Source organism: Chenopodium quinoa, unplaced genomic scaffold (assembly GCF_001683475.1).
Source record: "Chenopodium quinoa cultivar QQ74 unplaced genomic scaffold, ASM168347v1, whole genome shotgun sequence".
Classification (NCBI taxonomy): Eukaryota; Viridiplantae; Streptophyta; class Magnoliopsida; order Caryophyllales; family Amaranthaceae; genus Chenopodium; species Chenopodium quinoa.
Genome location: NW_018744626.1, coordinates 4371987 through 4397720, shown reverse-complemented (window position 1 = coordinate 4397720; position 25734 = coordinate 4371987). Strand labels below are relative to the sequence as shown.

The 25734-nt window shown below is 35.5% G+C and overlaps 5 protein-coding genes across 5 annotated transcripts; 2 read left to right on the top strand and 3 right to left on the bottom strand.

Annotated features, from left to right (window-relative positions):
- The first annotated feature begins 436 nt into the window (after positions 1-436).
- LOC110700603 (geranylgeranyl diphosphate reductase, chloroplastic-like) lies at positions 437-3578 on the top strand. Its single transcript, XM_021878162.1, has 3 exons — positions 437-806; positions 1205-1756; positions 2555-3578. The coding sequence occupies exons 1-3, from the start codon at positions 675-677 to the stop codon at positions 3254-3256; spliced, it is 1386 nt and encodes a 461-aa protein (XP_021733854.1). The 5' UTR covers positions 437-674; the 3' UTR covers positions 3257-3578.
- Positions 3579-4768: 1190 nt separating this feature from the next.
- On the top strand, positions 4769-6818 carry LOC110700602 (malate dehydrogenase, chloroplastic-like). Its single transcript, XM_021878161.1, has 2 exons — positions 4769-5073; positions 5436-6818. Exon 2 carries the CDS (start codon positions 5445-5447, stop codon positions 6681-6683), a length of 1239 nt encoding a protein of 412 aa, XP_021733853.1. The 5' UTR covers positions 4769-5073; positions 5436-5444; the 3' UTR covers positions 6684-6818.
- An 86-nt stretch (positions 6819-6904) lies between these two features.
- On the bottom strand, positions 6905-9441 carry LOC110700601 (pentatricopeptide repeat-containing protein At3g47530-like). Its single transcript, XM_021878160.1, has one exon. It carries the CDS (start codon positions 9176-9178, stop codon positions 7250-7252), a length of 1929 nt encoding a protein of 642 aa, XP_021733852.1. The 5' UTR covers positions 9179-9441; the 3' UTR covers positions 6905-7249.
- Positions 9442-10567: 1126 nt separating this feature from the next.
- On the bottom strand, positions 10568-15529 carry LOC110700737 (protein RKD2-like). The gene is made up of 5 exons (XM_021878340.1): positions 15524-15529; positions 15351-15439; positions 12550-12710; positions 11582-11964; positions 10568-10900 (listed from the first exon to the last, which is right to left on the bottom strand). Exons 1-5 carry the CDS (start codon positions 15527-15529, stop codon positions 10568-10570), a joined length of 972 nt encoding a protein of 323 aa, XP_021734032.1.
- Positions 15432-18224, bottom strand: LOC110700600 (protein EMBRYO DEFECTIVE 514-like). Its single transcript, XM_021878158.1, has 2 exons — positions 17696-18224; positions 15432-15913 (listed from the first exon to the last, which is right to left on the bottom strand). The coding sequence occupies exons 1-2, from the start codon at positions 18026-18028 to the stop codon at positions 15578-15580; spliced, it is 669 nt and encodes a 222-aa protein (XP_021733850.1). The 5' UTR covers positions 18029-18224; the 3' UTR covers positions 15432-15577.
- Positions 18225-25734: the final 7510 nt, after the last annotated feature.

The following is a 25734-nucleotide window of genomic DNA, read 5'->3' as shown; positions in this document are numbered from 1 at the left end:
TGATAATCAAAGTGATAAAATAGATGAACGGAAAAACTATAATTCAATAAATTTTTTATGAGTGAAAAAGGGTTAGATTTATATTTTCAACATTATTTTTTGTTTTGATTGATTTGAATTGAATTTAATGGAAATATACTGAACTGAAGTAAAATGAATTGAACTGAATATTTTATGAGAGACAAAAATTAAGAACCGAACATAACTTATTGGAGTTGAACTGAACTGAACTGAAAATAATCGGAATAAAACATATCCTTATTTATTTATTCTTCTTTGAAGGGGAAATATTGAATTTTGTTTTTGGTGAAAATAAGAGAAGAATGTCACCTAACACGTGGCAATCATGCATTGGTGAATACACATATGTAAACAATGGACAAATTGCAGAGCTCATACAAGTACCTCTACTAACGTGGCCAAATATCAACCATCCCAAACTAAGGAAATCTAGCAACGTACACTTTTCTACAACCCATCACCAAAATCTCCCAAATCAATCCTCACCCTCCATTCCCCTCAATCCAACGGTCCTCTACCCCACTTATATCCCCAACCATATCCTAATCACAAAAATATCACTAGTAATACAAACTAACTTAAAATTAAAAAAAAAAAACTTCTAACTTTGGTCTCACAACTCTCTTTCTTTGTCTCTCCGCCTCAAACATCCAATGGCTTCCTCTATGGCTTTCAAGCCCTTCACCGGCCTCCGCCAATCAACACCTTCCACCACCCATGAAACCACCTCCTTCAAATCCATCAAGATTTCCCCTAAAATCAAGGCTAGCATCACTAGCCCCAAGGTAATCTTGTCATTTCTCTTACTCCTTTCCGTCAATAATTAATAGTCACGTATCCTGTTTTAGAATGTTCCGCATAATTTGTCACATTTCCACAGTAGAAATAGACTATGCATTTCCATGTTATCTAGTAAATTAATTTATCCTGTAAATAAAATATACGAACGGATAGTTGAAACCCAGGATTGATTTATTTTAGTCCAAATGAACATAACTTGTACATGTGACATATTATACATATGCTCTCAATCTTTGCCAATGTGTCGTCTAGACATTATTGGTTAATTATTGTAAAGATTGATAGAATATAGAACATATTTTTGTCCCTTAACCAACGGTCTCAATAATTAGTTTAAGCTTTTGGTTGAGATGATTTTGACTAATGGGTTAGCTCTAAACAGCTGTCAGGGCGCAACCTGCGGGTGGCGGTGATAGGGGGTGGACCAGCAGGAGGGTGTGCAGCGGAGACACTAGCAAAAGGAGGGATCGAGACGTTCTTAATCGAGCGAAAGATGGACAACTGCAAGCCATGTGGTGGAGCAATACCATTATGTATGGTAGGAGAATTCGACCTACCATTAGACATAATAGACAGAAAAGTGACAAAAATGAAGATGATTTCACCCTCAAATGTGGCAGTTGACATTGGTCGTACCCTTAAGCCGCACGAGTACATTGGTATGGTGCGGCGAGAGGTTCTTGATGCTTACCTTCGTGAGAGGGCGACCGAGTCCGGTGCCACAGTTATCAATGGGTTGTTCTTGAAAATGGATATGCCAAAATCGTCCGATGCTCCTTACCAGCTGCATTACACGGCTTATGATGGTAAGACGGGCGGAGCTGGTGAGAAGCGGACTTTGGAAGTGGATGCTGTGATTGGTGCTGATGGGGCTAATTCCAGGGTTGCTAAGTCTATTTCTGCTGGTGATTACGAATATGCTATTGCCTTTCAGGTAGTATTTTATTGGATTCAATTCTTATCGTATTCAGTTATATTGGTTTGCTCGATTTGGATTTGACCTGAAATCAATTGACCTGATATGGGAATGACATGAAAAATAAGTACTTGTAGTTGTCAAAAGGAGGGATCGAGACGTTCTTAATCGAGCGAAAGATCCGACCCATTGCCATCCCTAGTTGTTACTCTGGTTAGGAGGGAAGTTCTAACCAACCGAGCTATCCCTCAATCTCGGTTGTTACTCTTGTTAGTTGTTAGCATAATTGTTGAAAATATTTGTTGCTATTAACTAAGGCCTAACCACGTAAGTTGGTTATAATATGCATTAAGAAAATTACAAAGTACATAATTAGTTGTTGGTGGATGGTAATTATGGATAATCTACCCATGATAATATGGAAGGTAACGTTAAGTATCATGTTGTCGTGATCAATTTTGGTAACCAATTGCATTTTATCTCCATTTATTGAACAAGAAAATGTGATTAGTTATTGACTAAAATGCTGTTCTTTCAGGATTTTCACATCATAGAAACAATTATCTGAGCTAAATAGCTTAGATTGATTAAAGAAAGTGGTACTTTACTAATTTGATGGAGTAACGATGATCTTAAACTCATTACAAGAAGAGATGTCTTGAACCCTGAACTTAAATTTCTTTGTCATGATATAAATGTTCTGTTTGGACAGCTTGCTGATACATCTAATTGATTGCAAAATGATGATTCAATAGCAGGTATAAACTTTCTAAGACAAATTTGACTTACAAGTATATACGATTTCATCATTTACAGGAACGTATCCGGATACCTGACTCAAAGATGACCTATTATGAGGACCTAGCTGAAATGTATGTAGGGGATGATGTCTCACCAGACTTCTATGGTTGGGTATTCCCCAAGTGTGACCACGTAGCAGTCGGCACAGGGACTGTGACCCACAAGTCGGACATCAAGAAGTTCCAATCAGCAACAAGAACACGAGCCATGGACAAGATTGAGGGGGGCAAGATCATCCGAGTGGAAGCTCACCCCATCCCTGAGCACCCTCGCCCAAAACGTGTTCAAGGGCGAGTAGCATTGGTTGGGGATGCTGCAGGGTATGTGACAAAATGCTCAGGTGAGGGGATATACTTTGCAGCCAAGAGCGGAAGGATGTGTGCAGAGGCGATTGTGGAGGGTTCTGAGAATGGAAAGAGATTGGTTGATGAAGGAGACTTGAGAAAGTACTTGCAGAAGTGGGACAAGAAGTACTGGCCTACTTACAAGGTGTTGGATGTGCTGCAGAAGGTGTTTTACCGCTCGAATCCTGCTAGGGAAGCATTTGTGGAGATGTGTGCGGATGAATATGTCCAGAAGATGACTTTTGACAGTTACTTGTATAAGACTGTGGTTCCTGGGAATCCATTGGATGACTTGAAGCTTGCAGTGAGGACAGTAGGGAGTTTGGTGAGAGCGTATGGGTTGAGAAGAGAGATGGAGAAGATTGATGCTTGAGAGCCGTGATATTCTTCTGATATCAACTGCACTCTTGATAACTTCGGTCTGGGGTGCTTCAAAAACTTGTAATGTAAGTAGCGAAATCTGGTTTAATAGGATACTCGAGTCTGAATTTGTAATGAATTATGTATATTTTGCATTTTCAACTTTTAATATTGCTTTACTTCTCTACTGTAAAACTGTCACTGTGACATTCAAAACCCATTGTATCCCTCTGTTGGGCCAAATCTTTGTCGGGAATTGAATAATGCAGGAGATTATCATTCATGGCATCTATCGATATAAGTTACATGTAACAATATAGTAATTGTCTGGATCATCGCAATATGTATAAGAGCTATGCTTTTAAAAATTGGTGTTACTTAGAACACAATTTTCTTTAGCTATGTATAACAGTAGGAAAGTGAACAAGGTTACTTTACTCTCATTACCATTTAGGAAGGTGTTGCCTCCACACATCGTGACTCGCAAGTCTTGACCATCATGTGTAATAATGAACATATATACAATGTACGATTTGTTACATAAGAAGAAACACCGAGGATGTGCTCAACGGGAGATATAACCAGCGGCTACGTACAGAATAGGATTCAGTGAAGAGGGTTGCTCAGTGTTTGTGGAGGCAGAGGTCACACAGAGGTTAGTTACTAGATAGCAATAGCCTTGTACAAAGTTAGTTAGCTATCAAAATACTTTGTATTAATAAGCTTTAAATAGAAGGATTTAGTATAGAGTTAGATATGATTGTACTGCATCACTTTGTTGTCAATTCTGGACTTGAAATTAATTTGGAAAATATATTACTTACATAATTAATAAACTATTAGGCCAATGGCTAGTAAATTTGCCATGTAAAATTTTTGATCAATTATTTGATTAATTTCTATTTTTTGTGGTCAACAGACAATGAGGTAGGATAAGATGTTGTTGATAAGTACTTTTTAATACTCCTTAGTCCTTACATACATAGCTGGCTAATAAGAGAGGTGAGGCTAGCTTAAAAAACTGAGTGAAGGAGTTTGTGTTTTTTTGTGTATGTTTTTAAAATATCAAATTTAGCTATTTGTATTAAGAGATATAAAGTGTTAAAATTATGCACTAATAAGTATGTTTCTAAATGTTACAGCTAAAAGTGAGCAAAGGAAGTACATATGAGTTATCTTGCTTGATCCCATATCAACTCGACCTCTTCATCCACTTTAAATTAGAGGTAATCAAGGTTAGCCCGGCCCGATTTTGGGTGGGTTTGGGCAGATTTTTCCGGCCCGGCTCGGCCCGAAAAATAAAATTTTTTGGGCGGGTTTGGGAATACACTTTTACGCAAATTTAGTTGATTTTTTGGGTTGGCCCCAAAAAGCCGCATGGCCCGACATTTTGGGCGGGTTTGGGCACAAAATTTTGGCCTGAAGCTAAACCCGGCCCGGCCCGCCCAATGATCACCTCTACTTTAAATGGCGGGCAAATATATTTTGGGCGAGCGCTACCCAATATATTGGCCCAATAGGCTCAATAGGAGCAGGGCTGGGCTGGGTAGTGGGTACTGAACTACAGAAGCTAACAATATGTGATTACGGTCTATGTTAATCATTGCTATATCATGATATCAACAAACAGAGAATTTCCTTCACATATCAAAAATAATAATCATATAAAAAAAAATATACAATAAAGTTTAGAAACTGGTAGATGTAGATAGCTGAAAAAGGCCAAAAAAAACAGAGGTCCGTGTGTAGTTGCTCATCTTGCTGCCTGTTTGTTGCTCCAACTCCAACCGCTCGAATACTAAGGACCTGCCTACAGTTTGCCTTTACCAGGTTTCTCTCTCTCTTTTCTTTTAACTTCATTAACGGTCGATTTTCGTGAGCTGTAATTTGCATAAAATGGTTCTGCAATTTTTATTCAGAAAAGATACTAGTATTTAGACTAGTTAGTTACAAGTCACTGTATTGATATGGGAAACTAACAAGTTTATTGCTTAAGAAGTTTAAAGTGACTTATAATAATACATTGTTGCATTAATAGATGATACAAAATGAGGAAGTTCAAGGTAGTGCAGTACCAGTAGCAACCAAGTAATTGATTTGCTGTCATAAACAGTTTTTTACAGTTTCTAAGATAACATGATCAATACTGCTTCTAAATTTGTGCCAATATGTGGGTTTTATTGGTTCTGTAGGAATCCAGAATGGCAGCAAGAGCAGCATCGACTTATTCGATTGCATCACCGTATGTCAATCCTAAACCCAACCTTCCTCATCAGATAAAACCGGGAACTATAACTGTAAATTCCCAATACCCTCTGAGAGGTTTCAGTGGCCTCAAGGCTGCTGCTGATGTAACCTGTGAATCAGAAACTTCTTTCTTAGGAAGGGAAAGTAATGCAGCTCTAGTACGAACTTTTGCTCCAAGATCTCAAAAGTACTGTAAGAATTACCAACATCACTTGAATCCTCAAGCATCTTATTACAAAGTGGCTATCCTAGGTGCTGCAGGAGGAATTGGACAGCCACTCTCGCTTCTGGTCAAAATGTCTCCCTTAGTTTCGGACATAAATCTTTATGATATAGCCAATGTGAAAGGAATTACAGCAGATGTTTCTCACTGCAACACACCAGCTAAAGTGATCGGTTTTACTGGGACTTCTGAGCTTGCTGACTCTTTGAAGGGTGTGGATGTTGTAGTCATTCCTGCAGGAGTCCCACGGAAACCTGGTATGACTCGGGATGACCTCTTCAACACAAATGCCAGTATTGTCAAGAGTTTGATTGAGGCTGTTGCTGATAACTGCCCTCAAGCATTCATCCACATAATAACTAACCCAGTGAACTCCATGGTTCCCATAGCAGCAGAAGTACTGAAGCTGAAGGGAGTTTATGACCCAAAGAAGCTCTTTGGAATTACCACATTAGATGTTGTTAGATCAAACACATTTGTTGCGAAGAAGAAAAACTTGAAGCTGATTGATGTTGATGTTCCCGTGGTGGGAGGGCATGCCGGGATCACTATTCTGCCCATCCTGTCAAAAACAAGGCCATCAGTGAGTTTCACCGATGAAGAAGTGCAAGAATTGACTCTGAGAATCCAAAATGCGGGGACAGAAGTGGTGGAGGCGAAGGCTGGAGAAGGTTCTGCTACACTGTCAATGGCATATGCTGCTGCGAGATTTGTGGAGTCATCTCTGAGGGCTTTGGATGGAGATGCAGATGTTTATGAGTGTGCTTACGTAGAGTCAAATTTGACTGAGCTTCCATTCTTTGCCTCACGGATTAAGCTTGGGAGGAAAGGTGTTGAGGCTTTTATTCCCTCAGAGTTGCAGGGATTGACTGAGTTTGAAGCCAAGGCGTTGGAGGCTCTAAAGCCTGAACTCAAGGCAAGTATTGATAAAGGGGTGGCTTTTGTCCACAAGCAACCTGTAACTACATAAACTTGAGGAGATTGACACAATAATTCATGTTTGTAATTCTAACTCTTACAATTGTGTATGCTTATCAGTCTGCAGTTCACACAGTCCGCCAAACTAATTTTCAAGAGAAGTAAATAAAACATGCAGCATTTGATACTTGTGCAAGGCTAAGTTCAGCAAGAGGCTTCATTTGGTTTAAAAAATTCTCATTTTTAAGAATAAACTGTTTGATTTTCTGGTTTTTATTTGAGAAATATTTCTGTATATATTAGTTGTTCCTGCAATTAACAGACTAGTTCCCATAAATAGAAACATATAGATAAAACTATAAAAGTCAAGAAAGTGCACGAACAGCTGCAATTCATATAGTTTCTCTTCTGGAATATGTGCTTCTCAAATTCATAAGAATCATAAGAATATCATAGGATTGAAAAATACTCCATGACAGCACACAGCTACCAATTATACATCAACCCAAGAAAAGTTGTTTCTGTCAGCAAGTTAGCTATAATTTGAAGTGTTAATTTACTAGTATGTTTCAAGTATTATCCTCAATATGGAAGTAGATCATTTAACTTGCCTAGCACCTACCAGAAGTCATCACAGGAGCATTTTCCTTCTCTAAAATGATGAATCCTGTTTGGATCACTGATTATCACTTTTCGATTATAAACAGCAGAAAAAACCTTAGCAAAGTTGTGGCAATCATCACAAATCTGAGCACTGTTGGCAACTCTAATTGTTGTGCTAGGGGGAGTAGAGAGGACGCCAAAAGCAATAGCTAGTTTTTCACTATGAAAAGAGACTGCAGTTTGCTTCTCAATCAAATCTAAGTCGTGTAATTCTGATGATGCTTCTGGCACATATCCAGCAATCTTCAATTGTTGCAAGATTTCATTGAACATTTCATAAATATCATCGTTTTGTGGATGCGAAACATTGCCTACAACAAATTCATGCACCATTCCCTTCACTTCAATAGTACTACACCCCACTGTAAGGATTCCTTGTTCTTCCATAAATTTCCTTAGTTTTCTTACTTTATCCCATTTGCCATTTGAAGAATAAGTATTCAACAACAGAATATAATCCCCTGCCTCTTGGGCCTTAAGTTCCGTTATATGCTCAATCACTCTTTCTGCCAGGCCAAAATTCTTGTGTATTCTACAAGCCATGAGCAAGGTCCTCCAAACTTTTATGTCCGGTTTATCTTCCATGGATACGATAAGATCATATGCTTGGTCAAGTGAACCAGCACGGCCTAAAATATCAACAACACACCCATAATGATGGATATTCGGATGTATCCCAAACTCCTGAGTCATCTTCTCAAAAATCAGCAACCCCTCATCCAGCAACCCTCTATGACTGCAGGCATATAATACCGCGGTAATAGCCTTAGCATCAGGGGCAATGCCCATCCTATGCATCTCCCTAAACAGTTCAATGGCATGTTTCCCATACCCATTGATCCCAAAGCCTGATATCATCGAACTAAACGAGACCAAGTTCTTTGTAGGCATTCTTTCAAAGATACAATATGCATCGTCCACACACCCACATTTCGAATACATGGTAATAAGAGCATTACTTAGCCTCATTGACATACCATAACCATTTTTCTCCATGTAATTCACAACACTCCTACCAAAATCTACCGCGCCTAATTCACCACAAGCTTGAATCAATAGCAAGCAAGAAACTTCATCAGGTCTACAATCTCTTTCCAGGGTCAGCATAGATTTATACACAGACAAAGCATCTCTAGTCCTCTTATTATTTACAAAACAAGAAATCAACGCGTTATAAGCAACCGCATCTCTTTGAAGCATATCATCAAACACCTTACACGCATTATCACACCGCCCACAACCCGAATACAACTCCATCAAAGAAGTCATCAAAACACAATCACTCTCATACCCATCAACCAAAACACTCTTATGAATCTGCATTCCCTCAATCAAAGCAGAATTCTTAGTACAACAATCAATACAAAACGAAAGGGTAAGCTGATTCGATTTGATACCTTCCCGCTTCATCATCCGATAAAACCTAACCCCATCAGAAGGGATTTCACTACAAGAAAAAGCCCTAATCATGGTATTACAATGCAAAGAAGTAGGCATCAAAATCTGGTTGAAAATTCGAAAAAGGTACCTAACATTCTGAGGGCAAATTCTGACAGCTCGAGCAAGGAACTTGAGAGAAAGACGAGGATGTTGAATAAGATCAGTGCAGATGAATTGGGTATGGAGTTGAAGGAAATGGGTATGAGTAGAACAAGATTGTAGAACAGAAAACAAGTGTTCTCTTCTTTGGAGGTGGGATTCTAGGGTTTGCCGCCATTGATTATGTTTTTGAAATCTGGGTTGTTCAGGAATGAAGTTAGGAAGAGTTGCAGAGTCGTCTTCTTCGAGAAGAGAGAGAGAAGAGGAAGAAGATGAAGAGAAGAGACGAAGGAAGAAAATGGAGGTGACGGAAGAAGGACGACGGAGGAGGGAAGTTGGGGTCATAGGTGCTGGGATAGTCGACTGGACTTCGCGCCTAAACTTGGTAAGTTTTCACAAGTGTTTGTCATTCTAAACAGTCACATTTTTAATTTACGGATTTGTTCACATTTACTAAACTGAACTGATAAAGGGAGTTTTGGTGCGAGAAGAAAACACCAGAACAGGGGAAAATGGAGGAAAGGAAACTTGAGGAAGAAGAAGTTTAGAGAGAGAAGAGAAGATAGATAGGATTGTTAATTCATTTCTTAATTCCAATTACAACCTAAGGTGCATTAACAAGGCATGACCCTAAGAGAAAAATTCTCTCTAATCTAGTTATCATAAAACTAAGAACACAAGGACAAAAGATGAAAATAACCACTTTGCTAATAAGCAGAATTACCCACTAAAACTAACTAAAATATCTTTTCTTATTTCTCCTATATCATGAACTGATTGAAGTTGAATTGAGCTGAACTGATTGGAGCGAACTAAGCTGAACTGAATTGAAATTAAGTAAATGTGAACAGACTCTACGTGTAATTTTTTTTATTAATAAGGCTGATACAATATTTGAACTTATGTAAGTAGACGGGATTACAGGATGACTCATATAAATATAATATTCAAATTAGTAGACGGCAATTGATTTTAAATCTTGGTTGTTAATTCTTTAAACTTTAACCAACTAAATTAGTTGACATCTACATTAAAGAAAGAAAGAAATTAAAAGAGAAAAGTTGGCATTTTCAGTTTATGCTTTTTGTTAGCACCAAAAAGTTATGCTTCTTCACGACTTCACTTGAAAGTCTTGAGCATGATTTTATTTTCAAAAGCAACTTAAGACTTTAACCCTGTTAATTGGTAAAGACTCCTCATCAAGATTAGTGATAAAATCACTCTAAATCTAGATAGCAGCTAAAGTATTTGTATCAACACCTAGTAGAAATTGTACCTTTTGTCATTCCTTTTATTAATCTTAAACATTGCAAACGAATAATTGAGTTAAAACACCTTCTTACATAAAATTTTACAATATATATAACAATTCTATGATAAATACAAACTCTTTCATTTGGATTTTTTTTTTTAAGATAAGAAATAAAATCATCAATTGGATGCGTAGTTATTGGTACAATATACCATACTAAATTGATATATATCATACGAGTTTTACTTTTATTTTTTAGTTTTAACAATAAGAATATTATAGTTGGAAGGTTGGATATATTGGTACTAATTGCTACGAGTAACAAGTTATAAGAAAAACATCCAAGCAAAAACTAACCATTTTTCTTTTCTTCCATAATCTAAATTAAGGTAAACTAAACAAAAGTTGCAACAGAGTTACAAGATGTAACTCTTGTTATTATGCCCTTTAAGACTAAACTTATATCACCATGAACAAATTGATCATGAGCAAAAGTAAGAAAAGTTCACGTCATCCATAGCATCCACAACATCATCTCCATATTGATCATCACCCTTGCTAGTCCCAAAATTCGCGTAATCGGTTGAGTTGCTAGCACAAGAAGAACAAGATTGGGAGCTTACATCGTAATTCAAGTTGTTGATCATCTTTCTTTTCTTGTAATTTGCCTTAAAGCAAGCTTGCCTAAGTCTCTTTGTTCTAGTTTCAAGTTGTAGGTCAGGCATTTTTTCCATCAATTTCTTTTCTTGCTCTAGAATTTGGATGGCTTCTCTTAGCTTTGCTTCATTTTTATCTCCTCCCTCCTTTCCCATCTCCTACACGTATATATTTGTGGCACAATTAAATCAATAAAACTTATCGTGACAATACACATTATATAAGACTGATACACATTAAATCAAATGGAGATCATAAAATATTGCGCAATTTATTTGATTAAGAAAAATGTCCTTATATTTAATTTAATTAAAATCCTTTTTTATCGTCATGTTATAACATGTATCATATCACCAATACCTATATCGATAAGTTTTTAGTGTAACCTGCCTAAAGCACTTACTCATTTAGTGTCATAAGTTGCGGTATATATGGTCACATAACTCTTTCTTTCTTTTTTTTTTTTTTTTTTTTTTTGAGGGGACATAACTCTTTCTTGTTAATGGACCTTGTTAATATTCACGAGATATAAGGAAATTGTACGTAAAATTAATGTGATAATTAATAAAATGATAAAAATGATTAAATTACCTAGCTAGTAACAAATTAGAATAAAATTAAAGAAAATGTTATACATAGCCCTAAGGGCTACATATAAGCATTTAATTTACTCTTGAAAATTGTTTAAATTTAGAAAATCATGACAAAAACACACTAATTACACCGATTTGCGTGTGTTTTTATCATGAATTCCTAACTTTATACATTTTCCAAGAGTAAATTCAATGCTTATATATAGCCCTAAGGGCTATGTATAGCATTACCCTAAAATTAATTACCTGAACATTCCTGATTAAAGTTTGGAGGCTCATGAGCTTCCTATGAGGCCATCTTTGAATGCCCAACTCTCTGCATCTTTTCTTGAGCAAAGTTAAGCCAACATTAAGTTCTTTAGCTGCCCTAGTTATTGGCATGTAAAAATACTGGCTAATTATCTCCTTTGAAAGTGCCTTAGACGAACAATTATTATTATTATTATTGTTATAATTTTCTTGTTCTTCAGATGATCTTAACTCGTTATTAATCTTGTTTTCATGGAGATTATCCTTTCTATAATCAGATTCATCATTGCACAACGCCAATGGCGGCGGCACGCTCTCCAACTCCAAGTCTTGCAACCCCTCAAAGCCATGTCCACAGTCATTGTACATGGTGCTGTTGTCTGCATGAACATTTTGCTTAATAAGCACATTGACCAAGTAATAGTTACGTACGTAGTATTACATACTAGGATCCTTATTAGTAATTTTGTGAAAAATGAAAATTTTATGCTAGTATATATATGAATTTACTAGCGAGTTGATTTTCTTCACAAACAAATATGGAAACTACTCCGTAATACAGGACTAATAGTAATATAATAATCAAGCAAAGCAAAATAGACTTTATGTTTGACTGAAACGTATGTAATTTAACCTAAACGCGACTAATAGTTAGTTGTGTAAGTTAATTTTTTTTTTCTTTTTTTGGGTAGGGAAATTTGCGCATTTAAAACATGAATTCTTTGCCTAATCCATCGAAACAAAATTTCCATCTTATAGACCTTTTTATTAATGATCAAGTAGGAGTACATAAGAGTATAATGTACATGTACGTTTTCATACTAAATTAAGACAACTCTTCCACAAATCTTGGATACTACTAGAATATAGATACAATTGCATAAGTATATGCCAAATTATAATTAAAAAAATAAAATAAAATAAAATTGTGAATTACTATACACGTAAATAGATAAAAAGATTACCTTCAATAACATGTGGAATAGTGAAGTTTGACACAATATCAAGGGATGTAAAGAAAGGATAAGTAGGATCATTTGGAAAGCATTCTATCAACGGCGTTGCATCCATCATGCTCACATCCAAGGGAAGCTCGTATTGCCAATCACATGGAATATTATATCCACTTTACCGAAAAAAGAAAAAATAAATTATTATCCAAATCATCCAAATGCGATTAATTAAAAAAAAAAATGAATTTAGAACCCCCGAGTTTGTAATAGTATGTAAAATAAAAACCCCAAATAACGAGAAGTATAGTCGTGTTCAACATACTTAGTCACGTTAGGAAAAAAAATAGAAAAATCCCCAATTGTTGAATCATGTGTTCTAAAGCATATTACAATTATAAGTTGCGCGACTTACTATGGATGACATATTTACATGTTAAATGCTTAGACAAAAGAAAATCAAGTAATCCTTACTTATTGGGATCAAGATATTGATGAGATTGAATAGAGTGAAGTTCGTCATTCTTTGAAAGAGACCAACGAGCAAGATTATTATTGCTCCACATAAGGAAAAGGGAGAGAAGGATAATGTAATTTTTTATTTTTTATTTTTTTTTAAAAAAATGGCTTTGAAGGGTCGTAAAACACGAGTTTGATCAATTTAGAAATACATATATTTATACTAGTGTTCATATACGACAGAAATACTAAATGAAGAGGGAATATAAAGAGATTTTTGCTAATTGTTACATTTAATTTATGTGACGGCATATGATGGTTTTTAATTACCACGTTAAGTTATGGAATTATTAGTGAGTGGTCTTACTCATTATTTTTTTTGGTGTTTAGAGAGCCACAAGGGTGGTGGTGAGATTCGATCCTAAGATCTCTTGAAACCGGGAGGAAAGCTCTAACCACTTGAGCTATTCCTCACTCTCAGTGGTCTTACTCATTATTGGATCGTACCAAGTGTGATTAATTAATTATTAGTGTACATAAATTACTCCATATACTCCCGTACTTTGATTTAATTCTCTCCAAATAAATTTGTTCTATGAATGAGCATTTTCTAAAAAAAAAATTACTCCGTATTTAAGTGCTAAGTATTTTGTTAGTACAATTCTAACATTTAGGTATACGATATATCCATTGTTTAGCAGTAGAGACACGTAGTACATTATTTATAGAGATACATAGCTCACAAATTCAATCTATATACTACTTGTACATGTATAAGTAAACTATTCTCTATGTTGAGAGTAAGGGATAGTTCAAGTGGTTAAAGTTTCCTCGGTTCTAAGAGATCTTAGGATTAAATCTCATCATCTGTCCATGTGGCTCTCTAAACACCAAAAAAATTACGAGTATGATATATATTCTATGTTAGCACATGTATATAATTATTGATCTAAAAATACGAGTTATAAATTACAACTATAATTATACACTCGGATAAGAGTATATATATACCCGTACTTTTTAGTTTAGTGATGGATTAGATTTATCAATATTTACAAGAGTAATGTTGGAAAAAGATGCTTATTTCTTGAAATTGTAAAATGATACTCTTAATTATTATGAAAGGCTAAAAAGATACTCCGGTAATTGTACAAAGTGTACTCCAAATCGGAAAAGATTACTTGAAATAAATAATTTAACAGTTTTGGCTTGTAAATTAAAATGTGCTATTAATAACAAAAATCAATGTCACACTCATGCAAATAATGGAATTTACGTACTAGTACAATTCATTTTGATTGATCATTTATGTACATTCACTGTTCCATCATTACCTTAACGGAATAATGAAAATGATTGTATATGTGGAATAAAATAATTCTGCATTCATTTACATTTACTGGAGGCGCAAAATTACTCTAAATCCCAAGAAAGATGGTGGATGACTTTGGTCATGGAGTCATACATGACACATTGAGCAACGCTTTTGTGATTGTGGTCGTAACACTTATAAGGCTGGTTTTTGTAGCCAGACGATATATAGTACTCCCTCCGTCTCTTAATACAATGTCTCTTTTGCGCATTTATTTCTCACATAATAAAGAGAAAGAGGCATTATATTAAGGGACGGAGAAAATACTGTAAAAGTAAAGAAATTCGAGACTTCACAATCCGTACATCATATGGACTTGATTACGAGTAGTTACAACTATGGAGTAACATTATTAGGGACGGCTAAAATTTGGAGAAGTCCAATTCGCACTCTAGCCTACTCGAGACCTCTCTCCCCTTCATCTTAATTCATTCTCTACATACTTGAATTTTATTTGGGTTATTTGAAAACCTAATCGACACTGCAGAATAGTGCTTGAGAAAAATTTTGCAACAATCAAAATCATTCATCGTCATAGAATGCTGCATTGCCTACATACTTGTAGGATTTTCCATGCCAAAATAGTTGGTCGTTGCCCTGTAAGGCTGTATTCCTAACTTCATGTGATACCTGCTTCTACACACTTCCTGAAATTACTCTTCTACGGATGTTATGTGTAATTGTAAATAAATGTATTTTTTTTAAATATACTTAATTATTGTTTTTTTAAAAAAAATCTATTTTTATCTTTTTAAAATTATTTTCAAAAATTAAATTATAATTAAAATTTAGAAAATAAAAAAAATCACCTTTGTTGGCAACGGAAATCATTTATCTGCCATATAATGCTGCATTGCCTACATAGGCTTCATGCCGGAATGCATAATATATACTCCGTAGGAAGTACTTGGTTGGCAGATTGCGCCTTGATAATAAAAGTGATATGGCCATGCCAAAATAATATTCGGCCATTTCCCTTTAATACCTGTTGACAGTGACACCAACTGCAATCCTTCCCAAAATCAATGGAGAAATATAGCAAGTAAAAAAAATCCACACACACAAGTTAATAACCTTAAAGGAAGAAGTTATTCATAAAATTGTAGCCAAAACTTGATATTACATAGATTTGGTGCAACAATATAGGCATAGTAGCACCTGCATATCTGGCAATAATACTCTTACAAGCTCTAAGTTAACTTAGGTCAGCTTTCACCTTCTAAACTTGTTGCCCCCTCTTCCCCCACCTCTTCCCCTACCACGACCACGCCCACCCCCTCTTCCCCCACCACCACTACCTTTACCACCACCCAATGCTTTGTTCACATCAGTTTTAATCTTCATATTTTCTGGCAGAGGCAGAATGTGATCTACACACTTCCTGAAACTAAAGTCTTCTACAGATTCATCAGCTCTTATGACAAAGAAACAGCGACTTTTCCACTCTGGATGTTGGCGAATTTCAAAAGCATTAATTCCTGAACCAATCTTCTTCTCCGGCTCTGGATGACCTTTGTTTATCAGCTCCTGCAGCACCAGTTGCTCATACTGGAAGAGGGGAATACAAGGAATTTGACAACATCAGTATAATCTATTGAAAGTAGATTAGTATATGTTCTTCAGAGTTCTGAGGCATGTGAACAGGATCATATATCAGGACAAAAAAATAAAATACAGTTGAAAATCAATCAAATGAGCAAAAAAGAAGAAACAATAAAAATAACTGCACAAGCCTATTGATGAAATTTGGTATATTTCAAATATAAAGCTAATCTTTTCCATTCCTCATTGAACAGGATGATTACATTGAACATAGCATGAAACAAACAAAGAAATGACCAGAGCCACTTAATGATAACCAAAGGTTCAAGGCATGTATAAAACTAAGGGGCTGTTTGTTAGCCGTTTCTTGGAATTCCACTCCCCTTTTCTCAATATTCAGCTCCCTAAAATCTCTCTACTCTGATTTCCACCACCCTCAAGGGCTTCATCAAACTCCCAGAATCCCCCATACTATGACCACCTGCCCACCTTCCTCAACCAACACAATTCCACCACAACCAACATCCACCCCCCAACACGCACAAGACTAGCCCCCCCCCCCCCAGTTGACCACAACCTAGCTAAATCTGAAACGCCCCCAAGTCTGAAGTCTGAACCCCCTCCCCAAGTTCCCAACCACAACCTTTATAACCTAAACACCATCAAGCCACCCTTCCCACTACACTGCAATGCTGTAATACACTTATACCCAAAATAAAACAAGGAACTACCGCAAAACCTTCACCATGTTATCTCATTTACAAAATCTTGGCACAATACATTCAAATCCCCTCCTCTGTCCCAAAAGAAATAAAGGAATAAAGAAGTTGCGCAAACATGACAACTCCAAAAAAAGAAAAAGATGGAAAGAAACTACCCAAATTTTCATTGAAAGTATACCTACCTTATGTCCTTAGAAACTGATTGTCGCTAAGAAATAATAAAGCAGGAAAATTGTATGCAAACAGGCTATTTTCTTTTTGAACATCTCAAAATTGATGTTATTCAAGATTTAATTTAAAGGAAATCTCTGTATTTTAATCTATAAAACTGAAAGATATCTTACAAAAGGTATTCATACATTTCCTTTCCACCCTAATTGGGTTCAAAACATTAGTAATGACCTTTGTTCACGAAGATCAAAACCAATGGAAATCAAATTGTCTCTTACGAAAAGAGAAGAGATAAAAAAAAAATGAGTCTTTGATCAACTTAGAAAATACATTTAAACCTCGATATCTTGTGAAATAGCTCAAAATTGATAATAATTGGAAAAGGTTTCGAAGCTGGAGAGTTTCACATCCAAATTGACCATCGACTAAGAAAAACAAAATCTTTTTAATTCAAATTTTTGATTAAAACGGTTAGTTAAATTTGTTATATAAATTAAGAAAATCTTTTTCTAAAATCCATTATTCAAAAACTAATCTTAGTATATTTTCACTTCTCCTCAAACCTTCTACAATCATGAGGTAGGTTATATTTATATATACATCCTAAATTTTAGGCAAAATACACTAAACACTTTTACACCATGTCCACAAGGCAAACATTCATCCATATAGCAAAATTTTAAGGGTTTTTTTTTTTTATATATTGTCAATAAAGTTTTCAAATTAAATCAAATTAAACATACAAATTAAATCTTTTTTCTTCCCTGTTCTACATTAAACACAAATCAAATTTCCCAATAAAAATAACAAATTTAACTCATACTAACACCAAAAACAATTAATCAAATAATTAATAAAAATAATCAAAGCCCAAAAGAACCAAACTTTACAATACCTTGTTAAAATAGATATTAGTAGGCCAATGATGCAGCAACTTATAAAAGTAATCAAACATCTCAACAGACGATCCAAACGTCTTAGGCCCGAGAACAACCGGGCCTTCAGGTTCGGGTTTCCCATCTCCCTCCTCTTCCAACTTCTCCATTCTCGATTCTTCTACAGACTTCTCCTCCTCAACCTTCTGCTTCTTCGCAGTCACCTCGGCATCATCCGCCTCTTCCCTCTCTCTCTTCGCGTCATCCTTCTGGCCGGGTTGCGGGTTCTCGAGTTCCATGTCTTCCGTCGTTGCAGTGGTGGTTGCTGGTTCAGTGATTGCGTCGGACGCCATTGATGGGAGAAAGGGTGGAGATTTTCTCTCTCCTAGGGTTTTGCAGAGGTTTTGTAGATGGTGGCTGGTAGTATGGAGGAGAGGAGTGAAAGAGGGTTTAACAGGGATTTTGTAATTTTAATGTTGTTTGTTTTTCGTTTAATTATTATTATTAATTTTATTTAATTATTGGATCCGTAACCTAGATGGCTTAGAAGTGTAAGCGGTAAGCCTAAGTTTAGGAAACATGTCACGAGCTTTGTGTGTTCAAACTCAACTCTAAGATCTTGTTTGGTAAAGATAGTTTTATAATTTAGAAAAATGGTTTTAATAATCTCAATTAAGGCGCTTTTTTTTTTAAAAAAAATAATCTCAATTATGTATTACTGTATTATTAAACACAAGTTTTCATACGTGTTGATCAAACCCAAATTATTCATAGTTGCATTGAGAGGTTTTGTCGTGCCTCTGTTCAGAAAGTTAGTCTTGCAAAATCAAGGGTCTATTTCTCAGCCAATATGAGCCTCGATCAACAACATGAGATAAGCGCTGCTTTGCATATGGAACACACTGATGATCTTGGTACGTGTTTGGGCATGCCAACTCTCACAAGCCGTGTTACTAAAGCCACCTTTCAACATTTGTGTGAAAAAATTGATAGGCGTCTTGTGGGATGGAAGACAAAAATATCTTTCAATGGCCGGTAGACTTACCCTTGCTAAGTCTACTATTTCTACCATGGCCCTTTACTCCATGCAATCGGCTAAGATTCCTCGGACCATATGTGAAGAAATTGATAAGAAAACCCGAAAATTTATTTGGGGAGGTAATGATGAGAAACGAGGTGTTCACCTGATCTCTTGGGAGGTCTTATAAAGGCCGAAAGAAAAAGGAGGGGTTGGAATTTTTTCTGCGGAGCAAGCTAATGCGGCGTTTCTCACCAAGCTAGGTTGGCGAATTCTTTCTGAACCAAATGCTCTTTGGTCTCGGGTTTTAAGGGCTAAATATTGTAAAGGTCGTTGTGATGTGGATATGTTTGAACCTAAAGCAGGGATGTTGAATGTTTGGAGTGGTATCACGGAATACGCAAAGGTCTTGAATGAAGGGTTAAGGACTGCAATTGGCAATGGTTCGAAAACTATGTTTTGGGACCATAAATGGGCTACGGATGTGCCTCTTTGTAACACCCCAATAATTCTCTCTTTAAACCTGTGTGGACCCTGAACAATATTCAAGAGAATTACTGGCGTGCTACCGCCACGTGTTCAAACGTTAAGGCTTTATCAGAAAATAGCAGCGGAAAAATTAAATCAGTTATAAATAAGTTTCAAAACCAATGAATGAAACCAAATTAAGTCATACAACTTGGAACCATTAAGGCCCTTATTCAAAACCCAATAAAAGTAGTAAGTGATTAAATTCAGTGTTCAAACAAATTCAAACCCAAAAGAAATAGTGTCGAATAAAATCGAATTAAAATAAATTCAAACTTGCAAAAGAAATAAAATGCAAACAACCAACTCTCTACTCAAGATCCCACAACCCTGATGAATGCTGCATGTGTAAGAACCTGTGGTAATTCTGCTCCCCACTATTACAAGTGTAAAAATTGGATCGTCACAGGGTCATTGAAAGGTGAAGGCCATGACCAAAGAAAGACACACAAAGCACGCAATCAGCAAAGCTGAGTACATACAAGCTGCAAAATAAATTAAGAAATCCATAACATGCTACTAATAATCAATCATCATGCATCATTAAATTATAGACTCAACACATGACTCAACTATTTATATTACTAAGACTCCATTAATTAATAATAGGTAAATCATTATTTTTATTCATTGGATTACGCAATAGACAAGGTTGTCCAACCCATGCTCCATTTGGAACATCAATAAAAGAAAAACCCCATGCCTCCTTTCGAAAACATCAATAAACATCCAACGACCACGGGCGCGACTCCGTGACCATAGTTAGTATGAGATCTCACCTAACTCCTAGTTTTGAAAAATATTTGAAATAAGAGACTCGTAGATCAGACGGCCTCGAGAAAAGTACACGGCTAATACCCCATGTACCCCAACCCCTGATTGTCATTACTCCAGAAGTGCACCAATCCAGAGTTTTATTGCTCATCCATCTTGCACTTTACGTGATTTACAGGCTTAGACTTGGTGATGACTTGTATGCATAACAATACAATCAATCCAATATCAATTCAATCAAGTAAAACAACTTTTCAATTTCAATTCTTGATTTATTAGTGGCAAGCAACTTTATTATTTATTCCTTTACTACCTCGGTGTATAAACACCTTGAGTGCATAAGGCACCCCAAAACCTTAACCTCTTCTTAGAAGACTTAAATTCTTCCTTTACTCATCCTGCTTGCATAATCATAAATGAATAATAAATTAATCATTACACCAATCATATACCTTTTCCTCTAAACGTACCTTGCATAATTAGAGCACAAATAATACTTGCAATATAAAATAGTGCACGTCATACGAAATTCACAATGTATAACCAAACAATTTAACTCAGTCATCCCTATACATGATACTAAGTTCTCGATCCGTCGTCCTTAAACATGCTCCTAAAAGAAAGGTTTCGTAACTTGTACGTACCTCGAGCAAACGAATTGGTATGCCACTTTACTAACTAGAAATCACCTTCAATAAACTCCTCTCCTAAGCCAAATAATAACATCTCAATCAATACCCAATCAATCAAATTTACAGCAATACTAACTTACTTTAAAACCTTCAAAATCCAAATCAAACAACACTTTAAAACCTTCCCTTTAGTTAAAATTAAAGGCTTATATATAGTTCTTTAAATTTTCTTCATAAAAACCTTAAAATACACTCTTATACATGAAATTAAAGCAATTTCAAAGTCTAATAAAAATCTGAAAATTATATAAAACCCCTAAAAATCTCCCTTTTAAATGGGTGATTAAACCCTCTTTATAAAACATCAAAAGTAGTACTTAGAAACTTTTTCCAACACTTAAAACTTCAATAAAAACATATATTTATGCTTAATTAACTTTAAACATAATTAATTTTATTAATCAAACTCAAGGATAATATTTTAAGTATAAAAAAATTTCGTTAAAATCAAAAACTGTCCGAAAATCATATTTAGAGGCTGAATTTGGCAACGAGAGGGTGTACTCACTACAAAAGGTAGTGAGTCTTTCTTATAACGTTGTTTCCACATGGAAAACACTACTTTTTCATCAAAATCGAATGAGTTCAGAATCTGATCGGGATTAAAACGGGATTTATATTAACGAACGAAAATCTAAAAATTAAAACACGAATCTATGTGTTCAAAATAATCTGGAATTAAGTTAAACTAATCAGAAAATCATATTTATAGGCTGAATTTGGCCACAGAGGGTGGTGCTCACTACCAAAGGTATTGAGTCTTTCTTAAAACGTTGTTTCCACATGGAAAACACTACTTTTTCATCAAAATCGAATGAGTTCAGAATCTGATTGGGATTAAAACGGGATTAATATTAACGAACGAAAATCTAAAAATTAAAACACGAATCTATGTGTTCAAAATAATATGGAATTAAGTTAAACTAATCAGTAGTTATAATCACCAAAATTTCAAAACATCATTACTATAAAAGCCCTAAATCAATTGTTCATCAAAACCCTAAAATCTTGATTTTCAATAAATTGAAACCCTAGGTTTATAATTCATAAAATATGAAATTTATAACATAAATGTAATCTGAAATTTATAATCTTTATACCATTAAAATATAATTTGAGACTAAAAATATAATCTTTATACTAAAATCAAAACCCAAAACAATTAAATTAACATTAAGCAAAATAATGAAACAAAAGAGGATGAAAATAAGACTAACCTTTTTGTGTGGGAAATTTTTGGAGATTCATGGGGTATTTATAGGAGAGAATTATTGTAGGGTAAAAAGAAAGATTGGGCCTCATAAAAATAATGGGTCGATTAAGTAAACAAATGGGTTAGGCTTGTGTGATTGGACATAAATTGTAGAATAAAGGTGCATAAAATAATTTGTTCAAATAATTTTCGACCCAGATTAATAATTTGAAACATTTGAAATTAAATTATGAAAAATAACAAATAAATATTATAAATAAAATAAATTTTCATTTACAAAATATTTAAAAATACGGGGGATTACATCTTAGTAGCCTCGCTATCACGCCTATGCCTATAGAATTGGAAGGTGCCACCGTCGAGGAGATGTGGGAAGAAGGTGAGGGTTGGAGATGGAACATCTTTGCGCCATTCCTCGACCAGAATACTCTAAAGAAAATCCAAAGCTTTGAGGTCATACCTGATCCTAATTGGGGTGATTTAATTTGCTTTACTGGAAGGAAAGGGGTAAGGGTAAATTCTCCATCAAATCTGTCATAAGCATTATGAAGCACCACACGGATGTTCTTGATGAAGATTGTTGGGATGTTGTTTGGTTTGCTCCTGTTCAGCAACGAATAAGGGTCTTTCTTTGGCTAGCCTGTCATGACCGCATCCAAAGCAATCTTAATAGATTCAAACGCAAACTCGCGGATAGTCCTCGATGCTATATTTGTGGAGCACAAGAAGAAACAACTCTCCATATCTTGCGTGATTGCCCAGCAGCGAGAGTTGTGTGGAAGAAGACGGCTAATGAGGATACTTTGCACAAATTTTGCCAAGGAAGCCTCAAAGATTGGATTACTGAAAATGCAACAGAAAGAGACCAAATCAATGATGATTTATGGGCTACATATTTTTGTATTTGTGTGTGGTGGATTTGGAGATGGCGAAATTGCTATGTTTTTAATCGACGAGATGAGATGCCTATTGATTTTGTTGCATTCCTTCAAATCAGATATGACGAGGCTAGAAGGGCGATCTGGGACGCTACAAGGGACCCAAGCTTAAGGAAAAAATATCGAATTCCTGCTAACATCACTTGGCACGCCCCACCTTATGGTTGGTACGTCATGAATTGCGATGGGGCAGTGACAGGGTAAAGTCATATCCCCAAATCAAAAGTAAATACCTAAGTCCTCTAACTAAAGTAGATAGGGAAGTAGGGTCGAACTCCACAGGGAAACAAGTCTTTTTACTCCTAAATAATTATTATAATTTAAATTATCTAAGTAACCAATATTTATATTTGAATAATAAACTAAACTACGGAGATTAAGAATAAGGAGAAAATAATATAAAAGGATCTAGGGCATAGGTTCACCAATAAATAATACTCCAGGGTAAAACATAATAATCAATCATTGACATTGCATAAATAACATGATTAATAGGCTCTCGCAATTTATTAATCAACATAGATCTATCAGGCTTTCGCAATTTACTAGATCTAAGTTTCTATTGAAAATAGCCTTTAATATCAAATTAACATCTGCTCGATTCATCAATTCAATATTTCTATACTTTTACAAGCCGTAATTGTAAAGCGTTAAAACAATTCAATAAGAAATTATCATGCAATATCAAGAACCAATAATAGTCAATCATCAATGCATCAATTAACCATATTGTAAAGGGCTTTCGCTATGTATTACAATCACACAATTAATTTATCGGTATTAAATCTCATCTCTCGGATCTCGACTTAACCATTTATAAATTAATCTGCCTGTTGAAACTAGACCTAAACATCAATTCTCATCTGTCAAATCTCGAATCAATATTGTCAAACTCATGCATAAAAGATCAGGCCTAATCTAGTCACAGAGCATTAAATCAATCAATAGGAGATTAATCTAGCATTGATAATTAACAACAATAAATTACCCCTTCATATTATTTAAGGATCCCCATAAACCCTAGAAATAGAACTACTCACATATAGTAAAAACTAAACTAATCAAAGAAATAAAGCAAGACATGATTAAAGGAATAAAATAAACAACTAAGATTAAGAGAATAGAAATCGTTACCAAAATAAATCTAGAATTAAGAGTAGATTAAGAACAAAGGTTTAAGAGAAAGAGAAACTAAGAGAACAATTAAGAGAGTAAAGAAAGAGTAAAAAGGAAAAAAAGAGGAAGAGAGAGATTAAAATCGTATTACGGAGGAGTATTTATACTCCGTACAAATCCTAAAAAAAACAAACTAAAACGACGCTAACCGTCTCCTAATAAATACACGTGCCCGATCGTGCGAGGCACCGCCCGATTGGGCGTGCCTTTTTTCTTCCTCAATAATAATCTCGCGCCCGGCCGGGCGCGTCACCGGGTGCCAACCTTAGCTTCTCCCGCCCGGCCGGGCGCGTCTCCGGGCGCCAGCCTCTTTGGCCGGGCGGCTCACTTGGGCCACTATTTGGACTACGATTGGGCTCCAATTCTTCGGGCCAATCTGGGTTTCCTCTTCCAGTCTTGAATACTCGGTCCAAATGCCCCGGTATCACCTATACCGAGCCTTTAATCACCGGTTCGATGACTCTAACCGGCCCTGGGATATAAAATCTGGTCGTGCTTCTCCAATGTTCGTGATTGCTCCAAAATATCTCGGGAAAGTTAAATACTCCAAAAGTGTAATTTCCTGCAAAAGTCAACCGAATCTACGAAAACACTGGAAAACACCAATTAGTAATAAAATTGGCTCTAAAGAGCCAAAAACACCACTAATTATGACCAAGGGACGGGGGTAAAATACTATATAAAATAGACACATCAAACTCCCCCAAGCCAAACCTTTGCTTGTCCCTAAGCAAAGATCTCATCAATGAATCAATAAATATGCTTTACCCCAAAAGTAGAAATCAAGCACAAACGATCCAGGGTAAATCAAATAAACATGCTTTAAAATCAACCAATCAAATCCATCTAATTACCAATATTCCCTAACAATTGTCAAACAAAGCAAACCACAAGAGCATATAGAATTCAAGACTAGTGCTCACGCACTCAACTCTCATTTTAGTGGCGAGTAAAAGATGTACTCGATCGCTCTCCATCCAACCCTTTATGTGAACAATGCCCTCCCAACTCACACTCTCGTGTGTATAAAACAATGAACGCTCAACCTACTAGTCGAATCGAAATACGTCAAATCATAACTTGCATTGATAAACAACACTTTCACATTCATACAATTCTATGCACAAGGTCGGAAGATCTTTAAAGCTTGTAATGTAAGGCTAGGGTAAAGGGTAGGAATCATATGGGAACAAGTGAGAGAAAAGCTATGCTTAAGGAAGCCAAATCCTATCAAAACCCATGATCAAAATAAATAATGATTAACATCTCCTACATAACCAATTCTAACATCAACCAAATATACTCTAATCATAATAAACAATCCCAACTCTTACAATTTCACTCATAAAAATATAATAATGAAGAAGTAGAGTGAATAAACAAACTTTATTTCCAAACTTGAATTTTTACATTGAAGCTCTATTATTTTTCTTTCAATCAACCTCTAACTAGAACATTTGAACATTAAACAATTTTTTCTTTTGATTTTGAAGTTCACTTATTTTTTCAACATAATTTTTCTTTTTTGAACTTCTCTTTTTTCATAACATCATGCTTTATTTTTTTCAAGAAAATATTACTCTCAAACTCATCAAAAATAAACATGATTAACAACAAAACAACTTCTCAAAAGCCCACTCAAGCTGTGCAAATAATAAGCACACTACAAACGCCCTCACCTCACTCACTAATAGCTCCCCCAAGCCAAGCTTGGGACTAG

Coding starts and splice junctions, on each gene's coding strand:
- LOC110700737 (XM_021878340.1), bottom strand. Junction 12,711..15,350: donor GTTGGTGTCACTGTCAACAG/GTATTAAAGGGA, acceptor TTTTCGGTAAAG/TGGATATAATATTCCATGTG. Junction 10,901..11,581: donor CTTTAATCAGGAATGTTCAG/GTAATTAATTTT, acceptor ATATACGTGTAG/GAGATGGGAAAGGAGGGAGG.
- LOC110700601 (XM_021878160.1), bottom strand. CDS start 9,178: ATGACCCCAACTTCCCTCCTCCGTCGTCCTTCTTCCGTCACCTCCATT.
- LOC110700603 (XM_021878162.1), top strand. CDS start 675: ATGGCTTCCTCTATGGCTTTCAAGCCCTTCACCGGCCTCCGCCAATCA. Junction 807..1,204: donor CTAGCATCACTAGCCCCAAG/GTAATCTTGTCA, acceptor AGCTCTAAACAG/CTGTCAGGGCGCAACCTGCG. Junction 1,757..2,554: donor AATATGCTATTGCCTTTCAG/GTAGTATTTTAT, acceptor CATCATTTACAG/GAACGTATCCGGATACCTGA.
- LOC110700602 (XM_021878161.1), top strand. CDS start 5,445: ATGGCAGCAAGAGCAGCATCGACTTATTCGATTGCATCACCGTATGTC.
- LOC110700600 (XM_021878158.1), bottom strand. CDS start 18,028: ATGGCGTCCGACGCAATCACTGAACCAGCAACCACCACTGCAACGACG. Junction 15,914..17,695: donor CTAATATCTATTTTAACAAG/GTATTGTAAAGT, acceptor CCCCTCTTCCAG/TATGAGCAACTGGTGCTGCA.